The 18283-nt window shown below is 42.9% G+C and overlaps 1 protein-coding gene across 1 annotated transcript in view; it reads left to right on the plus strand.

Annotated features, from left to right (window-relative positions):
* Positions 1-18283, plus strand: part of DNAH9 (dynein axonemal heavy chain 9) — a 381759-nt gene that overhangs the window by 322077 nt on the left and 41399 nt on the right. The window contains 1 exon segment of the mRNA XM_017855172.1: positions 12513-12640. Coding sequence (XP_017710661.1) covers positions 12513-12640 — 128 coding nt within the window.

Consider the following 18283-nt stretch of genomic DNA (forward strand, 5'->3'; position numbering starts at 1 on the left):
TGTATATGTGCCACATTTTCTTAATCCAGTCTGTCACTGATGGACATTTGGGTTGATTCCAAGTCTTTGCTATTGTGAATAGTGCCACAATAAACATACGTGTGCATGTGTCTTTAAAGCAGCATGACTTATGATCCTTTGGGTATATACCCAGTAGTGGGATGGCTGAGTCGTATGGTACATCTAGTTCTAGATCCTTGAGGAATTGCCATACTGTTTTCCATAATGGTTGAACTAGTTTACAATCCCACCAACAGTGTAAAAGTGTTCCTATTTCTCCACATCCTCTCCAACACCTCTTGTTTCCTGATTTTTTAATGATTGCCATTCTAACTGGTGTGAGATGGTATCTCATTGTGGTTTTGATTTGCATTTCTCTGATGGCGAGTGATGATGAGCATTTTTTCATGTGTCTGTTAACTATAGTCTTGATGCTCTGGCATTTGTGGCCTCACTGACTGGAGAGGGACTGCTGCTCCCAAAGCTAGCCAGTTCTTAGTGACCACAAAAGGCTCACCTGGGAATATGCCTTTTGTAAGCAAAATAACCATCCAGAGCCCACACTCCCAATCATCCCCTTTATCTAACTCACACAAAGCCAACATCCCCACTGGCCTAAATCAACCCAGTCTGATCGGTGAACATGGATTGTTTTGCCATTTATTTAACTTTCTTTAAGCTCTTTTAACTATGTTTTGTTGTTTTCAGTGTACAAGTCTTGCTTTTCTTTTATTAAATGTATCTCCAAGACTTTTTTCTTTTAGAATCTGTTGTAAATGGAATCGTTTCCTTAATTTCAGTTTCTCTTTACATACTGATCTTCTTCAAACTTGCTGAACTTTCTTGTTCTAATAATTCTTTTTAGTGAATTTCTTAGGATTTTCCAGATACAAAATCATGTTATCTGCAAATTCAGATATTTGTGTTTCTTCCAGTTTTATCCTCACATGTTCTTTTTTTTTTTTTTTTTTTTTTTTTTTTTGAGATGGAGTCTTGCTCTGTCACCAGGCTGGAGTGCAGTGGTGTAATCTCAGCTCACTGCAACCTCCACCTCCCAGGTTCAAGCGATTCTCCTGCCTCAGCCTCCCAAGTAGCTGGGATTACAGGCACACACCACCATGCCCAGCTAATTTTTGTATTTTTTTAGTACAGATGGTGTTTCACCATGTTGGCAGGATAGTCTTGATCTCTTGACTTCTTGACCTGCCTGCCTTGGCCTCCTAAAGTGCTCTCCTCATATGTTTTTATTTCTTTTTGCTTAATTACCCTGGCTAGAATTTTCAGTACACTGTTAGGTAGAAGTAGCAAGTTCAGATATCCTTGTCTTGTTTCTGATCTTAGGGGAAAAAAATTCAGTCTTCACCATTAAGTATGATGTTAGCAGTGAATTTTTTGTAGATGTCCTCTATTGGATTGAGAAAGTTGCCTTCTATTCCTAGTTTGTTGAGTTCTGCTTTGTTGTGAAAAGTTGTTGAGTTTTGTCAAATGCTTTTTCTGCATATATTGTAGTAATAAGATAGTTTTTTCTTTATTCTATTAATATTATATATTATGTTATTGATTTTTAGAAGTTAAACCAACCTTGCATTCCTAGGATCTCAATCAGTACTAGTGTATAATTCTTTTTATGTATTACTGGAGTCAATTTGTTAACATTTTGTTGAGAATATTTACATGTATATTCACAAGGTATATCAACCTGTTGTTTTCTTTCTTTGCAATGTCCTTGTCTGTTTTTGGTATCGGAATAATGCTAATAGTCTATACATCAGAATCAGTTGGGAAGTATTCCCTGTGCTTTTATTTTTTATTTTTTGAAAGATTTTGTAGACTGGGTGCAGCGGTTCACACCTGTAATCCTGGCACTTTGGAAGGCTGAGGTGGACAGATCACCTGAGGTCAGGAGTTCAAGTCAGCCTGGTCAACATGGTGAAACCCTGTTTCTACTAAAAACACAAAAATTAGTCAGGCGTGGTGGCACATGCCTATAATCCCAGCTACTTAGGAGGCTGAGGCAGGAGAATTGCTTGAACCAAGCAGGCAGAGGTTGCAGTGAGCCAAGATCATACCACTGCACTCCAGCCTGGGTAACAGAGCAAGATTGTCTCAAAAAAAAAAAGAAAGAAAGAAAAAAAAAAGATTTCGTAAAGTATTGGTATTAATTCTCATGAATGTTTGGTAGAATTCAGTGATGAAGCCATCTGGACCTGAGTTTTTTTGAGTAGCAAGTTTTTAAATTATTAGTTAAATTTATCTTTAGTAGTTATATATTTAAGTTTTTATTTCTCTTTGAGTTAGTTACAGTAATGTATTTCTTCCTAGGACTTTTTCCATTTCATCAAAGTTATATAACTTGTTGATAAACACCTTCTAAATTCTGGTATCTATTTTAAATTGTTTAGATCATCTATTGGATATGTTATAACTAAATGCTGTTAGAAAAACAATTTCTTATTCCACAAATTTTAGATAATTCTTTTGACTTCTTTCTAGGTAAGCTAAAGCTTCCATTTCTCAACTTGTGTCAGCTATGTCTTTATTTTTGCAGTCAAGAATGAATGCATATTCATTGTACTCTGTTACATCATTAATTTCATGCATGCCTAGTTTATGAGTTAATTTTTAAAGTTGAAAGCCAATAAACAGCACGTATATCCTAATATATGTAAATAAGTTATTCACTGCAAAGGCAAGTAATGTCTAGGATTACATTTCCTTCTTTTTGATCAAGTGTCATAATCTCTAGGGGGTCTCTAAAAGAAGAATGTTCTTTTTTTTTTTTTTTTTTTTTTGAGACGGAGCCTTGCTCTGCCACCCAGGCTGGAGTGCAGTGGCCGGATCTCAGCTCACTGCAAGCTCCGCCTCCCGGGTTTACGCCATTCTCCTGCCTCAGCCTCCCGAGTAGCTGGGACTACAGGCGCCCGCCTCGTCGCCCGGCTAGTTTTTTGTATTTTAAGTAGAGACAGGGTTTCACCGTATTAGCCAGGATGGTCTCCATCTCCTGACCTCGTGATCTGCCCGTCTCGGCCTCCCAAAGTGCTGGGATTACAGGCTTGAGCCACCGCGCCCGGCCAAGAAGAATGTTCTTAGCATAGAGGTTTAAAACATCAAATTTCAGTTTGCTTTATAGATGATGATAATTTTTGTAGCTTTTAGTTTTCTTTGGAGTTGCAAGTTGCCTTTTATTTATCTTGGGAGAAGAACTAAATGCCTCACTTATCATTGTGACTACCTATTTATTTGTTCTATGTATTGAAAGACTGCACTTTATTCTTGAAGGCACTCTTCTTGGAGCTCACTGACTTCTTCTAATATAGATAAATTGTATTTCAGCCTTCTAGGAAGCTATCATCCTGGGACCTATTTTCTTTATATTCTAAATTAGTTCTACTGTCTTTATAGCCCATGTCTTTTATTTTCAATTTTTCATCCTTATTTTGCTGGCATAAATTATCAGAAAAGACTCATGAGAAGTAAAAATTCGGAATCCTTGGGTGTCTAAAATGCTTTCATTTTGCTCCTATAGTTGTTTGATGGTTTTCAAGATCCAAAGTAGTTTTTATCAGAACTTTGGATACATGATTCTATTATCTTCTAGAAGCCAGTTTTGTTCATGAGATCTCATATGCCACTGAAATTATATTCTTTCTTTGTTTCTTTGTTGGTGACTGTTTTTATTCCCTGAAAACTTTAGAATAATCTCTCTACCTTGTGTTCTGAAATTTCATAAGCTGTGTCCAGTTGCGGGTCCTTTTTATTCATCTGCCGAGCAGTCAGCCTGTCATTTCAAGTGGAAAAGTCACTAAAACCTTTGAGCTCTAAAAATTTTTCTGTTATATTTAGTAAATGCCACCACCATTTACCAAGTTTCTCATGCCAGAAACCTGGGTGTCAGTCATCCTGGACACCTCTTCCACCACCTACACCACATTTAATTCTATTAATTCCACCTCCTAAATATGCTTCAAATCCATCTAATTGTCTCTATTTTCATGATTACCATCCTAGTCTGAATCACCATAGTTTTTCATCTGGCCTATTACACTAGCCTCCTAGCTCATCTCCACTCTTCTCCCTCCGCAAACCCTTGCCATTCTGCAGCCAGAGTCATGTTGCCGAATCTCAAATGTGATTGGATCACTCTTCTACTTACAACTTTCTAGTGACTTCCCGGCCAGGCGCAGTGGCTCACGCCTGTAATCCCAGCACTTTGGGAGGCCGAGGCGGGCAGATCATAAGGTCAAGAGATCGATACCAACCTGTCCAACATGCTGAAACCCCATCTCTACTAAAACTACAAAAATTAGCCGGGCATGGTGGTCCGCGCCTGTAGCCCCAGCTACTCGGGAGGCTGAGGCAGGAGACTCGCCTGAACCTGGGAGACGGAGGTTGCAGTGAGCCAAGATTGCACCACTGCACTTCAACCTGGCGACACAGTGAGACTCCGTCTCAAACACACACACACACACACACACACACACACACACACACACACACAAAACAAACAAAAAAACTTTCTAGTGACTTCCCATTGGTATAATCCAATATTAACATGATCTGTGTGGCCTGCATGGCATGGCTTTTCTGTCCAACTTTTAGATCCTGTCACACCATGAGCCTTCCTAACCTAGGACATTGGCACAAATTGTTCCTTTTATCTGAAATATTTTCAACCATCCAATGCCTACTCATCCTGCAAATTACCAGCCATTTCTGGCCTCCCTCGAAGAGCATTTGATTCCCAACTAGAGATTCTTACAGCACTCTATATATTTGCTTCAGAGCATTTAATACAATTTTAATGTATTCATTTTATTATAATTGTAACTTACGTTATGCTTACCTGCTTGTCACTAACATCCTTGATGATCATGTCATCTTGTTCATTTTTTTTTTACCACTGCCTAATAGCGTAACTAGCACAGAGAAGTATTGTTGAATGCACTAACAAATGAATGAATTAATGTTAGCAGAACTGTTATCAGAGCTAAGTTATTCCTGACTTTCACACTTTATAATCTGTGTTCCTTCTGTCCCCTGGAGGCTTTGTTCCTTTTATACAGATAAATTTAGTTTCCTCATTTTTATTCAGTATTTTCCCTTTTGGAAGCTTTCATATACCCTGTTTATGAGCAATTTCCTATTGTTCTTAGCCAATTGACCTCCATCTACTCCATCATGCAGTTTGCAGCTTCCTGTCATCTCAGGCAAACTGACCCTTCCCTGATTTCTATGGGTTGTTTGTCTCAGAATACGTTATCTCAGCCCTGCCCTTGGCTTAATCTTAATGGATATTTTCTTACCAGAAGCAATATTGCTGTTCATCAACTAGAGATTACTTAGGCACCTGTGCCTCTTCTCTGTCTCTTCCTTCCTCCCTGCCTTCTTGGTGCTTTGATTTATTTTCTAATTCACCTATTTAGGACATATATTCTGGTGACATCCACATTTCCCACATCTTGAATCTAATCAGCTTGCCTGATGGGCTCCTAGTCTCAAGTCTGGAATCCACATGACTGATCTAAACACTTTCCCCATGTCCCCAAGCCCCAGTTTATTAAGTAAACTTACTGTTTTATTGCTTGTGCAGAGTCTGTGTATCACACAGTTCACTGTCTTCCTCCATTTAGACTCTTAAAAAGCTTGGAATCATTTCCCTTCTTTGGATATTTGATTTAAGTTCTTTACTCCATTTATGTATTCTTTTGCTTCAACAAGGCCGTTCTTAATATTGGGTAGAGTTTTAAAACCCCTAGATTCAGATTCAAGATTTGTTCCTTTGTCCTTCCTCCACTCCCGAAAAAAGTGCACACACCCACAGACACACAACATTCTGTATACGATTTTGAGCATTTCTTCAGCCCCTGAAGTTTATCCATTGGCCAATTAATAATTCACTTGATTAGGAATCTATAATTTGTAGGCACTTTTGTGGCACTCAGTCCCCTCCAGGATTCTTCTTCCTCAACAATTGTGAAGGAGGAGGAGGGGAAGGAAAGGAAAGCGGAGAAAGAAGAGCTGAGGAGAAGCAGGGATAGAGTGAGGAAGGGAGAAATTCCATCCACTCTTAGCCTCTGTTTTCTTTTTTCTTTTTTCTTTTTTTTTTTTTTTTTGTTTGTTTGTTTGAGACGGAGTTTTGCTCTTGTCGCCCAGGTTGGAGTGCAATGGCACGATCTCAGCTCTCTGCAACCTCCACCTCCGTGGTTCAAGTGATTCTTCTGCCTCAGCCTCCCGAGTAGCTGGGATTACAGGCGCCCACCACCATGCCTGGCTAATTTGTGTATTTTTAGTAGAGACGGGATTTCACCATGTTGGCCAGGCTGGTCTGGGACTCCTGACCTCAGGTGATCCACCTGCCTCAGCCTCCCAAAGTGCTGGGATTACAGGCATGAGCCACCACGCACGGCTGGCCTCTATTTTAACACGAAAGCTACCACTATCCACCCTCACTGCTTTCCTTCTTGCCTTCTCTGATTAAGCCTTTAACGGAGCTTTCACTGTACTCGCCTCTCTTTTCTCATCATCTTTTTCCCTAAAGGAGTCACACTTCCTTATTTGCTTGTTTATTTCTGCTTTTGCTTCATCTACTTCCCGCTTGTTCTCAGTCACCCATGATACCTGCCTCCTTGGGTTACCGGGAAGATAAAAACAAAATCTCAGATATGAAAAGGCTTTGAAAAGCCAAGGGGACAGCAGCATTGCACGGCGCTACGATGTCGATGATGGTGCATCTGTTCTTTGGGGCAGCTCAGTTTACCCTCCTTCACATCCTCTCAAGAACAGTCTCCTCCTCGGCCCTCCCCTTCCTACCCTGACGCCGGCATCTTCTCCGGTCTTTCACGTGTTTACAGCATGATCTCGCTTGGTCTCCATCCTTCTTTGCCCAGTTACCTGACTTTAACAAAATGAGTTCTGTCTTTCCATTTTCTGATCAGAAAGAAGCTGTGTATCCCACCTTTGCCTTCTACTGTCTCCTTTTCTCTCCAATGTTCTGAGATTTTTGTAGGCCTGCTACCAGATATGTTCAAAGAAACGGTTTTCCATTCAGTGTCTTTGCAGCCGATTATTGAAACTTTGCTTTGGGCCTCGTTTTCATTGTTCCTGGCCCCATTCTGTTTTCTTGTATTTGGTTGGGTTTTTTGTTTGTTTGTTGTTTGTTTGTTTGAGACAGGATCTCACTGTGTTGCCCAGGCTGGAGTGCAGGGGCACAATCTTGGCTCATTGCAACCTCTGCCTCCCAGGTTCAAGTGATCCTCCCGCCTCAGCCTCCTGAGTAGCTGGACTATAGGCATATGCCACTATGCCTGGCTAACTTTTTGTATTTTTTGTAGAGATGGGGCCTCACTGTGCTGCCCAGGCTGGTCTTGAACTCCTGAGCTCAAGCAACCTGCCCACCTCAACCTCCCAAAGTGCTGGGATTCTAGGCATGAGCCACCACACCCAACCCTCTTTTCTTTAAAAGGCAAGTGGGCCGGGCGTGGTGGCTCAAGCCTGTAATCCTAGCACTTTGGGAGGCCGAGACGGGCGGATCACGAGGTCAGGAGATCGAGACCATCCTGGCTAACATGGTGAAACCCCGTCTCTACTAAAATACAAAAAACTAGCCGGGCGAGGTGGCGGACGCCTGTAGTCCCAGCTACTCAGGAGGCTGAGGCAGGAGAATGGCGTGAACCCGGGAGGCGGAGCTTGCAGTGAGCTGAGATCCGGCCACTGCACTCCAGCCTGGGCGACAGAGCGAGACTCCGTCTCAAAATAAATAAATAAATAAATAAATAAATAATAAAAGGCAAGTAAAAGATAGATAAGCTGAGGCAAGTACAGTCTTTAGAGAGAGGATTCAGGATTCATGGAGTATTGTTTTTTTGTGATGAGTGAAACTGATGTGTGGATGTGCTAGGGAGCAGAAGAGTGAATAGAGATAAAAGTTAAAGATACAAAAAGAGGGCCGGGCGCGGTGGCTCACGCCTGTAATCCCAGCACTTTGGGAGGCCGAGGCAGGTGGATCACTGGAGGTCGGGAGTCTGAGACCAGCCTGGCCAACATGGTGAAACCTCATCTCTACTATAAATACAAAAATCAGCCGGGAGTGGTGGCACGTGCCTGTAATCTCAGCTACTTGGGAGGCTGACACACAGGAGAATCACTTGAACCCTGGAGGAGGAGGTTGCAGTGAGCCGAGATCGTGCCACTGCACTCCAGCCCGGGTGACAAGAGAAAAACTCCGTCTTAAAAAATAAAATGATAATAGTAATAAAAATACAAAAAGAGGTGGGATTTAAATGACAGATAAAGTGACAGGCAGGAAGGGAGGAGGACATCTTTTCCATTGAGAGGGCGGTGTACAGAGATGCAGACAAAATGGCAGTAAATGGAGGAGTGTCCACCAGAGGGCGTACGTTTTTTTCAGGGAATTAGTAGAGCAAACTGCTGAGCATAAGAAGAGAGGTCCATTAGGAGACATAATGACAGAGGGAAATGGGTAACACAGCCGGCTTCTGGACACATTGAAAGAGTACCAAATCGCTTCGAAATTGAGAATCACAAGCTTGTGATGGTGCCAAGTCACCAAACATGTGAATTACCCCTTTCATTAATACTTAAACTCAGAGTTGGGGTCTTAGAAAGTTGAGTAGTCAGTGCGGAAGTAGAAGGAGGCAACGAAGTTGAGGATTTTGGCTCAAATTAAGGATGATTGGGTCCATATTAAAATAAGAGGAGGTAAAGGTGAAATTAGAAAAAAATGAAGGGACCAAGGGACTCAACATTTCACTGAAGTAGAAAAATAGGTGGTAAAGAAATAAGAAGGTAAAAATCTGGGAAGTAGGAAGTAAAAGTCATGAGTGGACTTGGAAGAATCACATTTCAGACACAGGACAGATCTCCATGATGGGAGAGCCCTGGGTGTGGCCACTGGGAGTCGGCAGCAGAAATGAAATGGAGTTAAGTTCTTTCTTTCTTTCTCGTTTTTTTTTTTTTTTTTTTTTTGAGATGGGGTTTCGCTCTTGTGGCCCAGGCTGGAGTGCAATGGCACGATCTCCAGGCTTCAACCACAACTCCCGCCTCCTGAGTTCAAGCGAGTTTCTCCCTGTCAGCCCTCCTGAGTAGCTGGGATTACAGGGATGGCCACCACGCCTGGCTAAATTTTTTGTATTTTTAGTAGAAACGGGGTTTTTCCTCCATGTGGTCAAGGCTGGCGATTGAACTCCCAACCTCAGGTTGATTTGCCGCCCTCGGCCTCCAAAAGTGCTGGGACTATGGCCAGAGTTAAGTTCCTTCAAGATAAGAAAGATGAGGACGGGGACAGTGGCTCATGCCTGTAATCACAGCACTTTGGGAAGCAGAGGCAGGCGAATCACGAGGTCAGGAGTTTGAGACCAGCCTGGCCAACATGGTGAAACCCTGTCTCTACTAAAAATACACAAATTAACCAGGCATGGTGGCGGGCGCCTGTAATCTCAGCTACTCGGGAGGCTGAGGCAGGAGAATTGCTTGAACCTGGGAGGCAGAGGTTGCAGTGAGCCAAGATCGTGCCGTTGCACTCCAGCCTGGGTGACAGAGCAAGACTCCGTCTCAAAAAAAAAAAAAAGAAAAGAAAAGAAAAAAAGAAAGATGAGGAAGCATGAGTCTGGCTGTTGTCTGAGTCATCCATAGTGACATTAGAGTTCACCAAGATGATGATGAAACAGGAACCAAGTTCCAAAGCCCCTAATACAAATGAGACTCACTGAAAAGTTGGTAGAAGGCAGAGAACATAAAAGTCAGTATAAAACCAGATGACATGTGCTTTCAGTGAGAAAGGGGCTTTTGGCCGGGCACAATGACTCACGCCTATAATCCCAGCACTTTGGGAGGCTGAGGTGGGTGGATCACTTGAGGTCAGGAGTTTGAGACCAGCCTGGCCAACATGGTGAAACCTTGTCTCTACTAAAAATACAAAAATTAGCCGGGTGTGGTGGCGGGCACCTCTAATCCCAGCTACTGGGGAGGCTGAGGCAGGAGGACCACTTGAATCTGGGAGGTGGAGAGTGCAGTGAGGTGAGATCGTGCCACTGCACTCCAGCCTGGGTGTTATCCCAGCTACTCGAGAGGCTAAGGCAGAAGGATCGCTTGAATCTGGGAGGTGGAGGTTGCAGTGAGGTGAGATTGTGCCACTGCACTCCAGCCTGGGTGAAAAAAAAGAAAGAAAAGTGTTTTTGTTGTTGTTTTGTTTTGTTTTGTTTTTATGAGGGCAGAGAAGAAATAGCCTCCAGGTAGCAAGAAAACACTAGAAAAAATGTTCCCCTTCCAACGCCAGCACTATAGGGGTATGGAACTAGGGAGAGGACTGTTGGAGTTGCACTGTCCTCAGAGAGACTAGAGGTCGGTGACACACACTGTAAAGATGTTAAAAGAGGTTGACAGTGGGGCACAGTTCCAGGTGACACCACCATATGTAGAGCTGGAAGGAAAGTCAGAAAAGGAGAGATGAGTCACAAGCAGTAGGGGTGGAGGCATGGAAGCACCAACATAGAACAATCTGAAGGTGAAATCCTGAGAAACTGGAGGGACTTGCTCAAGGCCCAACAAGCCATCTAAGAGCCTCAAGTTCCAAAGGGAAAGACCTCGCAAGGTTACCTCCACACCCTTGAGAGTCACATGGGATGCGGCCACCTTTAGCTGAGTGTTCAGTCTGTGAGAATCTCATCCATTTTTCCTCTTCTCAATGTTTCCAAGATCCATTTCTTTCTTCTCTGCCTCATTGTCATGCCTCAAGCCCAAATTAATGCAGACTGATCCCAGCCGGGCTCTGCAGTGCTAAGCTTTGCCCAGGATGATCCCTCCAGTCTGGAGTTTTCAAACGAATCTTTATTAAATAACCTCTTTGCCCATATCCTTCTGTTGCTAATAAACAAAATAAACAGGCCCTTTTGTAAGCAGAAATGTCACAGAAGACGTCTAAAAATCCCCACACTTTTTATCCTGGTATTTTCTCTGGAATGAATTGTTTATCTCCCCACTTCCAAAGCTGACATCAAATGTTTTGCCAACTAGGATTTATAATTTAATAACGGTGTTTCTTGGGTTCATCTCAGTTAAGTCTCCAATATCTATTTCTTACTACAAAAAGCCATTGTCTTGCATTGTCCTGTACATTTCAATGACAGTCTATACATTTTTTATATTTAAAAGAAATGTTCAATATTAACACTTATTTCCAAAAATTTTCTTGCACACGTATCAAACTACATCTTCAGTTTTAGTTCCTCTGAAACTCAATTTTTTTTAAGTATGGATTTTATTGTTCCTCTTTTCAATTTCTCCCCTTTTGTCTACTTCACCTTGCTAGAAACGTTGCTTAGTGATTCCTTCATGGCATTATACATTTTTATGATTCTTGTATCTAAAGAATATTATGTAATTTGTCTACACTTTATTGGATTGTGCTAAGAGCTAATATTCTCTGTATTAGGATCATTTCTTTAGGGTTGTTTCCCTTGGGCTTGGAGAGCAGCTGAAGCCCACTGGCCTTGCTTCAGTGGTATGGCTGCCACGTTTGTGTGTATGGTTATCCCCTTCATCCATCGGCAACACCAGCAACCCTGACATACCTCCAACAGAAAACTCACACCTACACAACTAAACAGCTTTGTGTCTTGCCCCCCTTCACTCTTAATTCGTGCAAAATGATGAGATAACACTTTTCTATGTGTTGGGAATGATAGGAGAGGAAGTTAATAGGGCAAAAAGTACAGGAAGCCAGAACTACCTGAATCCTGCCCCTACTGGCCACACCTCCCAGTAAAGTTCCAGAGAAGACACAATATTTATTCAGAGGACAAGGCAAGCCACAAAGGACCACACCCACATGCTTGCTACTCTTCCACCCTTCTCTCATCATCACTCCCTAGAATAGTGGATCAATGTCTGGTCTGCAGATAAGACACATAAAGAATAGCATCAGCAATCCTACCCCTCTTTGGGAATTAAGTGCAGAGGGTAAGAGTGAAGTGATTTTGGTCTGAACAAGTGCTTTCTCTTTGTTTTTGAGACAGAGTTTCGCTCTTGTTGCCCAAGCTGGAGTGCAATGGCATGATCTTGGCTCACTGCAACCTCTACCTCCTGGGTTCAAGTGATTCTCCTGCCTCAGCCTCCCGAGTAGCTGGGATTACAGGCGCCTCCCACCATGCCCAGCTAATTTTTTGTATTTTTAGTAGAGATGGGGTTTCACTGTGTTGGCCAGGCTGGTCTTGAACTCCTGACCTCAGGTCATCCACCCGCCTCAGCCTCCCAAAGTGCTAGGATTACAGGCATGAGCCACCACGCCCGGCTCAAGTGCTTCCTTTTATATGAGAACAAAAAGCTGGAAGAAGTAGCCTCCTGTGAAGGAAAAGGGTCAGTATATGAGGCTTGGGTTATAGATTCGGGCATGCCTGTGTTTGAGAGGTGATATGAGCGTGTGCATTTCTTTATGAATGTCAAACATCCATCATTAGACTCAAGAAATAATAACGACGACTCCATCCCCCTTTTAGGAAGAAAACTTGGATACACCTTCAACAATCAGAACTTTCACAACGTGTCTTTGGGGCAAGGACAGGAAGTGGTGGCTGAGGCTGCGCTGGACCTCGCTGCCAAGAAAGGTCACTGGGTTATTTTGCAGGTATGTTCCTCTACCCTGGTCTGTGTTATCTCGACCCATACTTGCCTCATGCCATGCTCACTGGGCGTCTCCATCCACTCTTAGCTTCTCCCCACCTGTCCTTTCACACTCTTGTCTCCTTCATTTCTTCATCTTCTCTCTTGCCAGTTCTCCTCACTCATATGTTCTCTTTCCCAGACCACATCCGGGAACAATCCTTCTCCCCTTACCTGCTCTGCCACTCTCTCTAGTTTAAATAGCTCTACTTATAAAAGGAACAGATTCCCACTATGATAGGCATTCAGGAAGTTAGCATTTACGTTGAAGGTCCTGGCAGCTGGATGCTTTCAACAGCTGGTTTCTTCCTGTGAATTTCATGGCACGTTCCTCTGCTGTGCCTTTCTGTTGGGCTGTGTGTCATATGCTGTTTGTCACGGGCATGACTAGGATATGGGAGCGACCTTAGCCTCTTCACTGAGAGCTCATGTTGGTGTTTGGAAATCTGGAACCCCTACTACAGATAATTTCACCGAACAGTTACAAGGGAAAAAAGGCTACCTCTCTTCTATCAGAAGAGAGGGTTAAAGAATTTAGCCCTCTCTATTAACCCCTATTAAATTTTACTTAACCCCTATTAAATCATTTCATTTAACCAATTTTCATTTCAACAATTACTACTAACTCTTTTTTTTTTTTTTGAGATGGAGTCTTGCTGTGTTGCCAGGTTGGAGTGCAATGGCGCGATCCCGGCTCACTGCAACCTCCGCCTCCTGGGTTCAAGCGATTCTCCTGCCTCAGCCTCTTGAGGAGCTGGGATTACAGGAGCACACCATCACGCCCAGCTAATTTTTGTCTTTTTAGTAGAGACTAAGCCTGTTGGCCAGGCTTGTCTGGAACTCCAGACCTCAAGTGATCTACCTGCATCAGCCTCCCAAAGTGCTGGGATTACAGGCGTGAGCCACTGCACCCAGCCTAACTACTACTAACTCTTATATAGCATTTTACAGTACACAAAACCTTTTCAGATCCATCTATGAGGGCCTGCCTAATCCTCTTTTATGCCACTTGTATAGATGCTGGAGTTGTGGCAGAATACATAGCTTGCTCCTCTTTTCTCCTAGAACATTTTGGAATCTTCTATTAGAGCTCCATTGCTATGTTGACATGATTTATTTTATGATGGTATTCTCCACTAAATTTTTTAGGTAAAGAGATGTTCCTTCTTTACCTTTTATCACCCGGAGCCTACTGCCTTGAACATAGCAGACACTGAAACAAAAAGCCGGTGGGTCAAGGAATCCATGAAGAAATTAAAGAAAGAATAAATGCAAACGCCAGTCACTCCCATTCTTCCTGGCTTTCACTGCCATGAACCTCCCCCATCTCCTGATTACTGGTGACATCACATCTTGCTGCTGGGTCTTTGTCCTTAATTATTCTATTATTTATTTGGAGCCTAGCAACTGAGAGATCTGCCCCTCCGGGGCCTCCTTTTCCAGAAACATCAGGAAGTTCAGGAGAAAAGTATTAAATAACAGCTGAGTTTCCTCCTTCCTCCCTCATGGGTCAGCACAGTGCTTGAAGATATGACCTCCCCACCCTCTCAGGCACATTTGCCAAGGGACCTCTCCAGACACCAGTGCTGGGAACCCAGGCACTTGTCATGGACATTAGAGTCTGTTTCTGAGACTGTGGTGCTGCCTCTGCTGCGCCCATTGCCCCCCAGCACCTACTGGCCTTGCAGGGCACCAAAATCTTGTACTGATGTGGTTGCTCGGAGCTCTCCAACACTGAACTCAGTATTCCCTCTTTATTTCCTGGTGATTGGACATTTCCAAAGGAAAATTGTGCCAAACAATCTGGAGGCCTGCCTTTCCCCCTGAATAAAGCATTGGAGCATTGAATAGACATAATCTGTCCAAACTGTACAGTGCTATCAGAAACAAAATATCCTCACTGGTTTGTGAAATCTCTTGTAGGAATCACAGCTACCTGGTTCTAAGAATTTCCTGACATACTGAACCAGACTGGACTGGAATCCTACCCAGCAATGTTTCCCGGCCTGTAAACCTGAGAGATTATCTGAAAAAAAAAAAAAAAAAAAAAAAAAATGGGGGAGGAATACACTTAAATTCCTATTTTAAACATTGGAAAATACTACATACAAATTCCTTTTAAGGAATTTTTTTTTTTTTTTGAGACAGAGTCTCACCCTGTCGCCCAGGCTGGATGGAGTGCAGTGGCGCCACCTCGGCTTGCTGCAAGCTCTGCCTCCTGGGTTCACGCCATTCTCCTGCCTCAGCCTACCAAGTAGCTGGGACTACAGGCACCCGCCACCATGCCTGGCTAATTTTTTGTATTTTTAGTAGAGACGGAGTTTCACCGTGTTAGCCAGGATGGTCTCGATCTCTTGACCCCGTGATCTGCCCGCCTCGGCCTCCCAAAGTGCTGGGAGTGCTCGGCCTCCCAAAGTACTGGTGTGAGCCACTGCACCCGGCAAGGATATTTTCAATGATATCAATAGGTTAATGGTTCTGAGAATCCTTTGGTATAGAAATCTTATTCCATCCAGTATTTCCCAAATTCCATTGAACACAGACCTTCTTTTTTTTTTTCTTCAACTTTTATTTTGAGTTCTGTGGTACATGTGCAGGATGTGCAGGTTTGTTCCATAGATAAACGTGTGTGCCATGGTGGTTTGCTGCACAGATCAACCCATCACCTCGGTATTAAGCCCAGCATCCATTAGCTGTTCTTCCTGATGCTCTCCCTCTCCCCACATCCCGCAACAGGCCTCAGTGTGTTTGTTCCCTACCCCATGTGTCCATGTGTTCTCATTGTTCAGCTCCCACTTATAAGTGAGAACATGCAGTGTTTGGTTTTCTGTTCTCCCATTAGTTTGCTGAGGGTAACGCCTTCCAGCTCCATTCATTTCCCTGTAAAGGACATGATCTTGTTCCTTTTTATGGCTGCATAGTATTCCATGGTATATATGTGCCACATTTGCTTTATCTAGTCCATCATTGATGAGCATTTGGGTTGATTCCAAGTTTTTGCTACTGTGAATAGTGCTGCCATGAACATACGTATGCATGTATCTTTATAATAAAATGATTTCTAATCCTTTGGGCTTATACCCAGTAATGGGATTGGTGGGTCAAATGGTATTTCTGCTTCTATATCTTCCACAATGGTTGAACTAATTTACACTCCCACCAACAGCATAAAAGGGCTCCTTTTTCTCTGAACCTTACCAGCATCTGTTATTTCTTGACTTTTTAATAATCAGCATTCTGACTGGTGTGAGATGGTATCTAATTGTGGTTCTGATTTGCATTTCTGTAAGGATCAGCAATGTTGAGCTTCTTTTCAAATGTTTGTTGACCACGATGAATATCTTCTTTTGAGAAGTGTTAGTTCATGTTCTTTGCCCATTTTTTAATGAGGTTGTTTGTTTTTTGCTTGTAAATTTAAGTTCCTCATAGATTCTGGACATTGGACCTGTGTCAGATGGATAGATTGCAAAAATTTTCTCCCATTCCATAGGTTGTCTTTTCACTCTGATGGTAGTTTATTTTCCTGGGAAGAAGCTCTTTAGTTTAATTAGATCCCATTTGCTAATTTTTGCTTTTGTTGTAATTGCTTTTAGCATTTTTGTCATAAATTCTTTGCCCATGCCTATGTCCTGAATGATATTACCTAGATTTTATTCTAGGGTTTTTCTAGTTTTGGGTTTTACATTTAAGTCTTTAATCCATTTTGAGTTAATTTTTCTATAACATATAAAGAAGGACTCTAGTTTCAATTGTTTGCATATGGATAGCTAGTTCTCCCAGCACCATTTATTAAATAGGGAATCCTTTCACCATTGCTTGTTTTCGTCAGGTTTGTCGAAGATCAGATGGTTGTAGGTGTGCGGGAACACAGACGTTCTTTATGGATCTAACATCTTTTAACATCCCATGGAGCACTTTTGGGAAATGCTGCCTGAGGACCCTGACCCAGATGAGCTAGGGGTTCTATTCTGGGAGAGCTGGCTTCTCTGGTCCTCGGTGAGGGAGCAAGGCTCATAGTCTTCCCGCTCTTCCTTTCTGGCTGTAGGAGCTGTTAGGTGTTTTCCCAACCCAAGCCCATCAACCCAGTGGGGCAGCCTCAAGGATCTCTGAATCCACCCCAGGGTTCTATACACAAGCAACAGACGTTCTTTCTGCCAGACCTGCCCAGTAGCAGAACTTGGAGTTTCGAAAGGAGGAGCCAAATTACCCACATGTGGGTTGCTGGTGATGCTGGCTACAAGGAACCCTGGATCTCAAGTAGCCCACTAAACACTCTGCTCCAATTGATTTGATTATAAGTAAATTCATTAATTTAACCAATTTTCATCTCAACAACTACTACTATCCCTTGCATCACATTTTATGGTACACAAAACCCTTTATTTTATTTTATTTTATTTTATTTATTTATTTTGTAGAGACCGGGTTTCACTGTGTTGGCCAGGCTGGTATCAAACTCCTGGCCTCAAGTAATCCACCCGCCTTGGCCTCCCAAAGTGCTGGGATTACAGATGTGAGCCACTGCACCCAGTCCTACAAACCCTTTCAAATCCATTTCTTTGGTTATCTGCAGCCACTCTGTGAAATAAGTATGGCAGATGTTATTGTTATTTCTCTTCTTATAGAAGAGAAGGCAGAACTCAAAGACCAAATTACTGTGGACCAAGTGCTGGGCTCAGCTCTGATCTGTGTATTTAAGGCTTTGCATGCTTACTTCCTCAAATATTTATCAAGGAGCTTTTATCTATCCATTATAATGAAACACATTGCAATGAAGCCAGGTGACTCTCCTAACTACAGTGAAAGGCGCATTCTGCAAAGCCGTGGTGAGAAACAAATGTAGGTTTTGATAGATAGACAGATAGCAATCAAATGTGGGGGGACGAGACAGGCTCAAAGACCAGACGGAGGAGCTTGGGATTAGAGTAGAGAGCCTTGTACGGTCTTTGAGCAGCAGTGACTCAGTGTGTTTTAGGAAGATAAGTTTGGCAACAATTAACAGACTGGTTTGGAGAGTGGAGACAGAAGACTAAGGAAAGCTAGCTGGAAAGAGTTTAAATCAGTGCCTTTCAAATGTTAACGTGCGTACGAATTACCAGAGGATCTCATTAAAATGCGCTGATTCAGTAAGTTTGGGCGGAACCTAAGATTCTGCATTTCTAACTAGCTCCCAGGTACTGCCAGCAATGTAGATCCATGAGCTCCAATTTGTACCATCAAGGTTTCAAGTAATCTAGCTGTCGGGTAATGGGGAGTTAGACTTGGAACATTCCCATGTGTTACATTCTTTTTTATTATTTTTTTTATTTTTTATTTACTTATTTATCTATTTATTTTTGAGATGGAGTCTTGCTCTGTCGCCCAGGTTGGAGTGCAGTGGCGCCATCTCGGCTCACTGCAAGCTCCGCCTCCTGGGTTCCCGCCATTCTCCTGCCTGGGCCTCCGAAGTAGCTGGGACTACAGGCGCCCGCCACTAGGCCAGGCTAATGTTTTGTATTTTTAGTAGAGACGGGGTTTCACCATGTTAGCCAGGATGGTCTCGATCTCTTGACCTCGTGATCCACCCGCCTCGGCCTCCCAAAGTGCTGGGATTGCAAGCGTGAGCCAC

This window comes from Rhinopithecus bieti, unplaced genomic scaffold, assembly GCF_001698545.2.
Source record: "Rhinopithecus bieti isolate Rb0 unplaced genomic scaffold, ASM169854v2 scaffold_40077, whole genome shotgun sequence".
NCBI classification, from domain to species: Eukaryota; Metazoa; Chordata; class Mammalia; order Primates; family Cercopithecidae; genus Rhinopithecus; species Rhinopithecus bieti.